We start from the raw sequence: 12020 nt of genomic DNA on the forward strand, positions 1-12020 counted from the left end.
TTTTGCACAAGATTGGAGCATTGTCATAATAATAAACTTCTTGAGATTAAGAGATAATACGACCCCCTGAAGTCAAGTCTTATCACAAAAAGAAATGTTTGTGAAGCTCAAATCCAGTTCAAAACAACATAATTTGGGTTTAAGTAAAGTATTTGCTTTATAACCATAGTAAACATAATATCAAAGAATCAACAGGTGGTTAAGCTATAAAAAAAGTGTCCAAATGGAAGTGAAAGTAATTAGTTATAGTTATCTTACAATAGATTTATTGCCTGCACATCTGGGATCGGAACGAACCTTAGAACCTAATGACATCTTACAGTTTGCTGCTTATCTTCTTGCGCCTGGCAAAGGCCAAGATCTGCGAGCGATAAGTGGGCCCAGCTCGCAGCTTCTCTAGCTCGGCGCCCTCCACGTTCAGAGTATCCAGCAGCTGCTGTCGCCAGGGCTGCAAAAGCAGCCGCTTCGTGGCCATCAACGAGACGGACGGCAGCTTGGCATGTTGTTCCATACGCTGCCAGAACTCCTCAACATTCGACACCAGGCCGGCAATCATGCCATGCTGCAGTGCAGCCTGCGCGTCGAGGTGCTCGCCAAAGAGCAGCATTTCAGAGGCTTTGCTGCGTCCCAAAATTTGTGGCAACATCCAGCTGGCACCGCCCTCCGCACACAGACCCAGCTGCGAGAATGGTGTCCAGAAGCGAGCCGAATCCGTGGCATAGACGATATCGCAGAGCATTGCAATGATGACGCCCAGGCCAATGCAATTGCCCCGGACGAGAGAGATGAGCACCTTGCGGTTGAGCAGCATCTTCTTCACCAGCGAGGTCATCACAAAGTTGCTCGCTTTGAAATGCACATCCAACGCTTCGTCGCCGCTCTTGCGCTGCATCGCTAAGAGATCGCTCAAGTCATTGCCCGCTGTGAAGGCGACATCGTCGCCTGTGAGCACAACGACACTGATCTGCGAATCGGTATTGGCCAAGTCCAGGGCACGCAACAGTTCGTAGATGGTGCGACGACGCAGTGCATTCTGCAGCTGAGGGCGATTGAATTGGATAATTAAGAGAGCGCCACGGCGCGTAATTAAGAGCTCCTTGAATGTCTTCAAATTGACAACGGCCGCAGCTCCGCTCATTGTGACGTTGTAAAGCAGACTGAGGCGACCAGCATTCCATTTAATTGTCGATGCCTGCAGTTTATATGTGTGTGTGTGTGTGTGTGTGTGCAGGGTGTATGACAAGCAGCAAGACAAGAGTCAACAAACAGGCTTCGGCAAATAGTTTCCGATTATCAGAGACATCGTTGAGGAGGTCGGCCTGCTATCGCTGCTGCTTGATCAAAGTACAACAGCAGCGCAGCCATTGAATATGCTCTCACTCTCTCCGGCACTCTTACTCTACTCTCTCTCCATTCCTTTATACCGAAAGGCAACAACAAAGGCAGCCAATTTCGGTGGCTTACATTTAACAACGAAGAGAGCCGCGCTTAAAGTCACCGCCGCTTAAACACGCTTCTTTTTACGGTTGTTCTGTAATTGAAGTCAACTCAACCACACCTTTTAAACGCGTTACACGCGTCTGCAATAAAGTCGAACACCCACAACAAAAGAGAGCATGCAAAAGAGTCATTACACTGCATTCACTTTTGCAATGTGTGAAAGCAGCACGGCAACAAGTGCCAGCGGCTATCGAATGCATCCGACAGAGACAGAGATAGCAACATGTTTTCTTGTCTTGAGCTGTTTGGACAGCTTGAAGTCTCCACTCTCTGTAGAGAACTAACATTTTGAGATAGTTGAAAGCTGATTACCTTTATATAGTATAGCATTAATTAGAAGGAGTGTAGGCAATTGCAATAATTTATAAATGTTTAATTATTACAATGTATCAATGTATGTATCTCTCCATCTCTTACAATCTTTCGCGCTCATTGCGTCGATTGACTCAGATTTGAGTGTCCTGCTTTCAGCTGGGAAAACACTTGGCGAGAGTCACGTATTATAAGCATTACTCTAATTTTAATTTAAAAACAAGGTTTTTAACCAGCTCTCATACATCCAGGCAATCACTTCCTGCTGCTGCTGCACTGCAGCATCAATGTGTGCTTACAAAACAAACAACAACGTTTATAGCTCGTTGCTCTCTCCGATTTTGTTTTCGATTTTAGTGCTCATCGAGGTGGGAGAACTTTTTACGCAGCTTCTCGCGTCGTTCCTTCTTCACATTGCGCCACGGTTTGGCTGCAGCTCCGGCATCATTGGCTACCAAGGTGCCATCGTTGGCCAGACGGACGTGGGGAAAGTTGGTGCGTCCCTTGACGTGTGCTGTGCTCGGTTTGTCGGTGAAGAATTGGTTATCCAACTCCTTGGACGAACTCTTGTCGATCTGCAAGCAGGGAAATTGAATTACTTATCAATTGTGTTTTATTTATTATTTCATAAACTTAAAGAGAAATAAAATATTATTAAAAGTATCATGGGATAATTAAAATATTGGTTGAAATTAATAATAGACGATATTATTTTGAATTTGAAAAATATAGAAATAATATAATATCATTTTAGTAGTATACTAGCAAAAATAATAATAGCATTATAGATTCATCGGTAAGTATAATTTGAAAACAGGAAAAACCGTAAAACTAAAGAAAGATTCAGTCCAATTTGAAATATAGTAGTCCCTTCTCTTTTTACTGATCTAATTAAAATATTTTTGTAAATAGATACAGCCTTAATACAGTCGGACCAAATTCTTGATAAACGGTATTTCACATACCGTCCACAAACAATATAATCATACAACTATAAAATTGATTACAGAAAATGCAACTTACGCGCATAGCTCGCTGCTGTTGACTAGGCAGCTGCGACTCTTCGATGACTTTGCGCTGGCGTTCGGGAAATGTGTGATACTCGGACTGATCAACCGATGGCGGACCCAGAGCGAAGAGCAGCTTGCCATTGACATAATCCTTCAACACATAGCGAGCCGAACGTGCCTGATCCGGCTGTCCATTCGATGTCATAAAGCCGCGATTATCTGTGCCACGAAAGTGAGCGAGAGAGGTCAATGAAAATGCGAGGGAGTAAAGCAAATTGATATCACAACTTACAGCCATAGGCAAGCAGCAGTTCCTCGGAGAATGGCGGACGATCGGGATCCTCGCCTTCCAGCGGCTTGGCTATCACAATGCCATACTTATCCTCGAGGATGTGACGCGGAATGCGCTCGCACAGCAAATTGACAGCGGGCACATGATCACGCATCTGATCGATGGGCAGAATGCCATTGAGCAACATGTCCGCCTTGGTCAGCACAAAACTGGGCATCACCAGACCCGGACAATCGCACAGCAATATATCGTTCTCGAGGAAGAGCGTCTGAAAGCGTTTTGTCTTGCCGGGCGTCGCCGAAACCGAGACTTTTTTCATGGTCATCAAAGAATTGATGGTACTGCTTTTGCCCACATTTGGATAACCGACCATGCCGATGGTGACATGCTGACTACTGTTCCGGGGTCCCGTGTAGATGTGACGCAAAAAATCAATGAGTTCGAGGCGCGACAACAGATGTGCGCTGTTCCTATCACCCGGCAGACGTGGCAACTTCACCTGTTGCGACTCTTTCTTGGGCTGTATCTTGCTCTCGATGGCATCCAGTGTGTGTTCGACCGCATCCAATGAATGCTGTATGTCCTCGGCAGCTTGACGCAACTCTTTTAGCTCCAGTGCTGTCGACGGTGACTCGGCAGCCAACTTGGCTGCCTCCGCCTCACGCTTCAGCTCCTCCTCCACCAGCGTGGCGGAATAGAAAGCTGTGCGTATACCTTCGCCGTCAAAGTACTGTGCCCAATGCTGACGCTGCTCTAGTGTGAGCAGATCCGATTTGTTCACCAGAATCATGTTGAGCTTCTGGCCATCGCTCACCTCGCTCACATAGCGCTCCAAGTCGACGCTGCGAAAGAGCAACGGATTGCGTGCATCGACAATTTGCACAACGACATCGGAACGCTCGACAACGCGCCACAATTGACGCCAGAATTCCAAATTCTTCTCGTAGGGTGTCATTAGAATCTCTTCGTTCTCTTGCAGCAGCGCTAGATCACGACGCCAATTGAGGAAGGCTTCGTTCTCGGCGCGTTCCAAATCCTCGGCACTCGTTTCCTTTGTCCACTTGGGACGACGCGGTATCTTGAGTTGATCGATGTGCTCGGCGTGCTTTTGATGCATGTGCTGCTCTTGTGTCTTGCTCAGCAAGCCGACACGCTGTTTGGGATTCACAAAGGTGATGTTCAGTTTCTCAGCCTGAAATTCTGTGCCCGCCAATTCCGCAGTGCGCAGAAAGGCGTTGAAAGACGACTCTTCGGTAACAGAAGAGAGATTGAGACGACCCCAGTCGTAGCCATCTTGCAGCTCCGTTGTGTGCAGCTAGAATTCAAAGTTGAGACATGTCACCTGGTGAAAATGTAAATAAAGTAGAGAAAATTTATGCACCATCGTATCGTTGTCCACTTTGCGGCGCGCCGTGTGGCCAAACCGATCCTTGATCAGCTGGCGTCCCAGATTGCTCCCTCCTTTGGTTTTCTTGCCCATTTTGTGCGGCACAAATTGAAATGTATTTAATCTCTACGTAATTTAACAACAAAACACGTGCGTGCGCTACAGCAATAGTAAACTGAGAAATGTCAAGTTATCGATATGTGATGTCACAGCGATTGCTGTACGAGTACAAGTTATCGATATTATGCACAACGATATTGCGCACCGATTATTTCTCATTATTCAAATTCGTTATCGTTATTCAAATTTAAAATGTCGTTGCTTAGTATTTAAGAAAATTAAATGCTAAATTGACGTCGACCTAAAATGTTTATTTTCAGAGAAGGCAAACTGCATTATATTGCAGAGAGGTATGAATAATCCTTATGTAATGTTTTATACACTTATGACAAATTGTACAATTGGGATAGAAGTTGTAATTTTCTGGAGTAATTTGTTATTTGCTCCCGAAAATTTGGGTTTTCAGCAATTAGAATTATCTTAAAAGAAAGTTGTTTAAGTTAGGAAAGTATAGAGTATTTAAATATATTCGATAATTGCTTTAAAAGTCAGGAGTATTTATTTGAACTTAACAAAAGTAAAATTGTTCTTAACTATATACCTGTACATTTAAGTAAAGTCAGCATTTACAAATTGCAATTGCTTGAAATGTCATGAGTATTTGAAAAGCTTGTAAAATGTTTTGTTTTTGGTACAGCATCGCAGTTTGTTCGAAGTTGTAGAGTCTTTTTGGAATGCCACCCAACACATAGTTTACTTAACCACAGGATAACCAAGACAATCAGTAAAACCTCTCATCGTCCTCATCGGCATCCTCAGGCCAGACAATTGGCCAAACCGCATTGCGAGCACAATTCCCACCTAATGCCTTGCAGAATGTGTTGAACGTGCTGGCCTTGTTGAAGCCGAGGATTTCGCGCTCCTCATAAATGCGATAGGTGAACGTGCTCTCATAGGTGCCCACAAAATGCTTCGCATATGAGCAAATCAATTGATCCACAATCGCCACGCCGCCATCCTTTAGCTGATTGCGTTGCCACTTCGACTCCGGCGTGAAGTGCACAAAGCGAAAGCGATAGAAGAGCTCCTTGAGCTCGAGCAGCTCATACGGCGTTGCATCGCTGGCCACAAACACGGTGGTCATATTGAACGCCCGCAGCAGCTGCTTCATTTGCTGTGCGGCCGCCTTCAGAGTGGGCGTCGTTGATTCCCGCGACTTCACAAAGTCGCCTCGCCTCAGATGCGCACACAAATAATCGCCACCGCGTGCATCACGCTTGTGCCGCTCCAGCTCCCACATTGCCGGACGTTGGACGCCTGCCGTACTGTCTGTGGTGCCCAGTGAAGCCAGCCGAAAATCGGCTGCCACCTGGCTGAGCTGGGGAGCGAAACGCATCGAGCGTCGTGCAAGCCAAAACTGCTCATCGCCCCAGTTGTCGTGGAGCACGGTCTCGGCACTGATCACCGCATAGACACGCATATCGTGGGCATCCTCTGTGCCCGCGGTATCCTCGCGTATGGCTTCGCGCAACAGACGCTCGAGGAGTCCGGCGCTGCCCTGGAAGCGCACACAATGATAGCGTCCGTGGCGCAACAGCGGCTGCTGCAGCAGTGCCCCGCCACTGAGGGATTTCTCGTTGCAGGCATCGGGCAATGGAGGCGTTGTCACACGCTCGTATTTATCGCGAAAGATGCCCTGCTCCAGCATGATCTCGTAGTGTGTGAGACGAAAGACCTGCGAGACATGGACAAAGGGCGGCGCTGGATGGCCAAACATGCGGTATTCGGCTAGGAACTCATCGTAGTCGAGGACGGGAGCAAAGCGACGCAGACTCTCCACGTCGAAGAAGTGACGCCAAAGCAGATTGGTCTGTGCCAGGCCGTGGGAGTGCCAGTGGTAAAGGCGTGGCCAGGGCGGCAGCACGAGACGCACGTTGCGAAAACGTTTGTTGCGACGTTGTAGGCGACGCACAAACACCGCCATGCGTATATAGACGTCGCGTCGCAGATTGAATCCCTCCGAGATGTTCACATCGTAGAGCAGATAGACGGCACCTCGCAGTGGCAGAATATCCGCTGGACAAGTGGCTGTCGCCTCGCCCGGCAGCTGTTCCCAGAAGAGGTGCCGTTGACAGTGGTTACTGCTGAACCAGACTCCATCGGTGGTGTTGTTGTTATTGTTGCTGTTGTCGGCAACGGCGACCAGGAGCGAGTGCAATAGTAGCGACAGAAGCGATAGCTGTGACCACCGCACTGGCCACCATTGTGGCATTATTTTGAGTTACTCTTCGACTACAACTAAAGCGGAAATAAGGAAAAAGGCGCTGGCTAGCTACAAAACTAAAAATCTGCGATTGTTTACTACTCCCGATTGCGATAACGATTGTGAACAGTGTTGGAAAGTGACAAAAACCGTTAGTCAGCGGTTTATTACAGATATTAACTGCCAATCTTGTCTTAGTATATTATAATATCTTAAAAATACTATCATTAATTATATATTAGTTTTATTAAATGATTATTAATTTGAATTTCTAAAATAACAGCCTAATTTCTTGGAAAAACGATAATTGTGCTCAGCTGACAATATCGATAGTAGTGCCTTGGATTTACCGTACAGCTGATTACCGATAGCATTGCCAGCTCAGCTGACGGTTACTTTTGCTTGGTATCGATAGTTATGCTAACGGCTGCATCGAACAACAGTTGTCTCCCATCTCGAAGCGCTACACGTGCCAAACATTTAAATTGTGCATTTAATTCGCGTTCTGTTTACCGATTTATGACTGAAACTACTTCCTAACTGCCAACATTGCGAAATGGCCTCACAAAAGCTGGAGTACGATGCCAGCCTTGGCGGTCGTGAGACGCTGCCCAGCCATGTGGCCACATATCAATACGCTGCCGGTGCCCTGAATGAAATCAAAACACTGATCGAGGAGGCGCAACTGCCGGCGAGCAGTAAGCTCATCTTTCAAACGCTGCCCAAGCACATGCGTCGTCGTGCCATGTCGCATCACCCGAAGCGTTTGCCACGCAAATATCGTGCCGCCCACAAATCCCAAATGGGCAAGGCGGGCAATCAGCCGGTGACCAATAAGCGACCCTCGCGCAAATATCGCCGCCGTCCCAAGAATCTGATGCGTGAATATGTGCGGCGACAGCGCAAACACCGCTGGCTGGAGACGCACATCTGGCACGCAAAACGTTTCCACATGATCGATCGCTGGGGCTACCGATTGCCCTACGCCAGCTGTGACAAGACTTTCCGGGCTTGCTATCGGGCCAGTGGCACTCATTGCCTGCTGCAGGACATGAGCTTCTACAGCTGCGTGCAGCTGCAGGGCAGCCTAGAGCTGTTGCGTGCCGGTTTCCATCGTCTGAGCAGCGATCGTTGTGGACTTGGCATTGCGGCCAAGACATTTGTCCAAGGGTATCGTGAGGGCAGCATCGAACTCTTTGCCGATGGCCAATATCCGGCAGGAGCGCTGCAGCGTGTGCGCTTCATGTGGCGTCGTGAAACAGAAGGCGAGAAGGCAAATGTGCGCACTTTGTGGCTGTGGCTCCATCCGGCGGCAGCAGAGGCGACAATTGAGCAGCTCAACAGCGTGTTTCAGCTGAAGTCAGCGAAGCAGCTAACGTTGCCATTGCCCGAACAGGACACTGACAAATCGAAGCCGCTTCGTTTCTGGACACAAACCAAAGCTGTGGAACGTCATCGCACCTATGTGAATGCCGAGAATGCTGTGGAGCTGCTCGTGTTGGAGCAGGAACTGAATCGCTTTCGTCTCACCGGTGACAATTGCCAGCGTGTGCTCGCCGCCAGTTTGCGTGCCGAGCGTCCGACGAAGCTGGAAGAGCAGGCCGCCTACTGTGAGGCTACATTGCAACTGGAGTCGCCGCAACAGGCGCCCGTCTCGAATCTAATAATGGGCTATCAAGTCACCGATCCGCGTCTACAGCGACCCAGGCAACGCAGCAAAGCAGCCAAGTCGGAGTTGCCAGCAACTGGCAGCACTTTGTGTCTGCAACAACGTCCCGACAATCTGCCCGACAGCGGCTTGTGGGATGCGGAAGTGCGCGAGCGTCTCGGCCAGAACATGTTGACGGTGCACAAATACGAGCAGCTGCGTCAGCAAAGCGTCGTCGTGCCCGGCGAGCCTTGCGCCTTCGAGGAGCGTGTGCAGTCGTTGCCATTGTTGCTCATTCAGCGTCCGGGCTGCCATGAGGGACGCCTGGGCTATGGCTCTGGCTGGGATGTGATTGCGCCTGCCGATTATGGCATGGCGCTGTGGAAGACATTCGTCATGTGGGGCGCACGCCCGGGCGGACTGCGAGAGTTCGATTCAGTGGCCAGGGAGGCGGGCGTCGAGCAGCATTTGCCCGATACCATTGCAGGTGAGCATAGACTGAACAAGAAGATGATAGATTTCAGAGAAAAAGCGAGCAAGATGGTGACTGCAATAGACCCTTTATTTTTATATGGCTCTACTTTAAATTTTCTATATTACTATATTGATTTTTGTGTTTGAATACCATCTATATTTTGAATTCATCATTACAAAGTTTGGAGAATGTATAGAATAGAATGAAAGAATAGAAAAAGTTATTTTAGTGGTCTACTGAGGTATAAGCTAATCAACAAATAGATTCAAGAACTATTTATGGATTTGGGGGCAAAAATGTAAATCCCCAAATGGTAAAGGAATGCAAAACTATGTTGTCTATCTTTGATAGTAATTAACAAGTAGTACTTATAAAACTGATTAGGTCTGGGATTGTGTAAACAATACGCCTGTAAATGTTAAATTTTATAAAATATTTAATTATAGCAAGAGCGTAGAAAAAAGTTAAACGCCGTCTTTCCAAAATTTCCCGATAAAAGGTATTCATCGGATGAGAAATCCATATTTTGTAATAGGAAAATACTTAATTTAAAATCATACAAGTATTATTTCCAATGTAAATTAATTCGTTCTTTCTCTACAGGCAAACAGCTTGCTGCTCTGGCGACTGCAGAACGTCGCCTGCGCTACTTTCGACTGCCGCCCAACAAGCGTTGCAATTACCGCAAACTGTCCGTCGTCAGTCCATTTGCAGCGCCGTGGCAGCAGCTGGTGCGCGATTGGCGTGAAGCCAGCGATGCTGCCTTCTATGTGCTACGCGATCACCGGCTGCTGCATAGCCTCAAGCAGTGTGTGCTCCATGGACTAGTTGATTATCCCGCCGAGGTGCCCGACGACAGTCTCATTCAGATTCGCTTGCAGCTGCATGCTCGCGGTCAACTAAAAGCAAACGCCTTGATTTGCCTGCCCACGGCACAGGATTGGCAGCGTCAGCGGCGGCAGCTGAAGCACAACGATCTGGCTCCTGTGCATCTAGAGCCACCGCTACCCGATGCCAATGAGCGGCGGCGTAAGGAGACGCGTCTGGGCCACAAGCGGCTGCTGAAGCGTTTGCGAGCGCGTCGTGTGCGTGAGAAGCGCAAATTGCAGGAGACGAGCACGCGGCGTGTGCACATACGTGCAGCGCAGACAGCGCACCTGGTGCGTGAACAATTCGAGCGGATGTGTCGCCTCTGGTTGCCCACGGAGCCGGCGGAGACGCGGGACAGCGTGCGACGTCAGTGTAGTCGCGAGGTGTTTGGCTATGTGACAACGGCTGGCTTCAGTTACAGCCAGGCGAAGGTATGTGGCGTTGGCTATGTGGTTGCAGCGGGACTTCGTCAGCTGCTGGCGGAGAGAGTGGACAGAGGAAACGGTGGCAAGACGCTGCTGTGTTTGGTCCGTGATGCAGATAGTTTGGTGTATCGATTCGCTCGTCTCGAAATAAGCGAGTCCGTTCTGTTGTCGCCTTGCTGAGCGACAGACATTAGGCTCTCAAAGTACTGATTACTATGTATATGTTGTATATAAATGACTTTAAATAACTAATAAATTATAAAAAAAATTGACTACGCATTTAGAACACTCAATAAATCCTAAAAGCAAAACTATGATACGATTCAAGTTTTATTTATGAAGAATCTACAAATTGGTCAGTGGCGCCATCTATGTATCGTTTCTGTAATGACAATTTAAATTGCCAGCGCTTGAAAGTATGCTACATAAAATTATTCAATATATGAAGTCATCAAAGGATCGCACCCAGGAAGTGTGAACAAAATTTGTGATATCAAAATGAATTCATTCTTAAATTAAAAAAATTGAATGAAGTTTTTGTTTCCCTCTTTACTAATAAAAAAAAACACGATTTAATTTTGTTGTACATATTTTTAATACTAATTTTATTCAATTTAAAATTACTTGTATGCCATTTTCTTTTTGTTTTGTTTTGTTTTTTTTCTTGTTTTTTGTTGAAGTTCTTGTTTGTTTGTCTTTGCATCAATGTCTGCATTTGTTATGTAATTCATATGTTCGTGTGAATGCGAATTTGAGTGTGGCCCTTGTTTGAGTGTTGAGCGTTTCGGGTATACTCGTGAGTGTATTCGCATTTGTTGTTGTTGTTGTTGCTTGTTGTTTGTGGTTGTGTCAAAGATGCGACAATGATTTAAAAATTGCTTACAACTTGGTGTTGCTGTTGTTGCTGTACCGAATTTCGATTTGTTTTGTTTTTATTATTATTATAATTATTATTTATTTATGTTTTTTTTGTTTTTATATTTTGTTTTCTGTTTTGTTTACTTTTAGCGGTTATGGGAAAATGTATATTAAATGCATGTAAATTTCGCTTAATGTTTTCCGTTTTTAATTTAATTTATTTATAAATATGTATGTATTGATTTACTTTGTTTTCTTTTCATTTTATTATTTACTGAAATCGCCTATATATATGTATATATATATATATATATATATGTACTTATGTATACACGTATATGCAAATATGTATATATGTTTTTTGTTCATTTTCGTCGTTTATTAATTATCTTCTGGGTACTGTTTTGTTGTTGTTGGTGTTTCTTGTTGTTGTGCGTTAAGTTAGCCTTGATAGTACTTGTTGTTGTTGTTGTTCTTGTTGATGTTTTCTCATACCGAATATATCATATTAACCACATATATCATATAACATATACCATATACGAGTACATTTGTTTTTGTTTTTTTGTTTTTTTTGTTTTAGATACAGTTACATAATTCCATTATGTTGTTTGCGACATCGACATCGATATCGGCGTCGTCGTTTTTTGTAAAGTTCACTTATAATTATACAACTTAGTTGAAACATTCAATAATTTTATGTTGTAGTTATTAAAAATACATAAAATACGATCTTATGTTTAACTAAATATTAAAGAAAAAACAATTAGATATACGCTTCTTATATGTGTATACATATATGCATATATATTATGTATATATATATATATATATATATAGATATATATATTTGTAATTCGCGATCTCGATTTGAGCTCTCTTTCTGTTCTTTTGATGAAGACTCGAAGAAAAAACGAAGC

General features: G+C 45.4%; 4 protein-coding genes across 4 annotated transcripts; 1 reads left to right on the forward strand and 3 right to left on the reverse strand.

Annotated features, from left to right (window-relative positions):
- Positions 1-132: 132 nt before the first annotated feature.
- LOC132795393 (enoyl-CoA delta isomerase 3, peroxisomal) lies at positions 133-1165 on the reverse strand. Its single transcript, XM_060806077.1, has one exon. The coding sequence runs from the start codon at positions 1136-1138 to the stop codon at positions 317-319; it is 822 nt and encodes a 273-aa protein (XP_060662060.1). The 5' UTR covers positions 1139-1165; the 3' UTR covers positions 133-316.
- A 704-nt stretch (positions 1166-1869) lies between these two features.
- Positions 1870-4681, reverse strand: LOC132795391 (large subunit GTPase 1 homolog). The gene is made up of 4 exons (XM_060806075.1): positions 4496-4681; positions 3115-4429; positions 2836-3041; positions 1870-2387 (listed from the first exon to the last, which is right to left on the reverse strand). Exons 1-4 carry the CDS (start codon positions 4592-4594, stop codon positions 2166-2168), a joined length of 1842 nt encoding a protein of 613 aa, XP_060662058.1. The 5' UTR covers positions 4595-4681; the 3' UTR covers positions 1870-2165.
- A 420-nt stretch (positions 4682-5101) lies between these two features.
- LOC132795392 (GDP-fucose protein O-fucosyltransferase 2) lies at positions 5102-6941 on the reverse strand. The gene has a single exon (XM_060806076.1). It carries the CDS (start codon positions 6831-6833, stop codon positions 5343-5345), a length of 1491 nt encoding a protein of 496 aa, XP_060662059.1. The 5' UTR covers positions 6834-6941; the 3' UTR covers positions 5102-5342.
- Positions 6942-7239: 298 nt separating this feature from the next.
- On the forward strand, positions 7240-10532 carry LOC132797398 (ribonucleases P/MRP protein subunit POP1). Its single transcript, XM_060809158.1, has 2 exons — positions 7240-8959; positions 9551-10532. Exons 1-2 carry the CDS (start codon positions 7381-7383, stop codon positions 10420-10422), a joined length of 2451 nt encoding a protein of 816 aa, XP_060665141.1. The 5' UTR covers positions 7240-7380; the 3' UTR covers positions 10423-10532.
- Positions 10533-12020: the final 1488 nt, after the last annotated feature.

The sequence above is a fragment of the Drosophila nasuta genome, chromosome X, assembly GCF_023558535.2.
Source record: "Drosophila nasuta strain 15112-1781.00 chromosome X, ASM2355853v1, whole genome shotgun sequence".
Taxonomy (NCBI): Eukaryota; Metazoa; Arthropoda; class Insecta; order Diptera; family Drosophilidae; genus Drosophila; species Drosophila nasuta.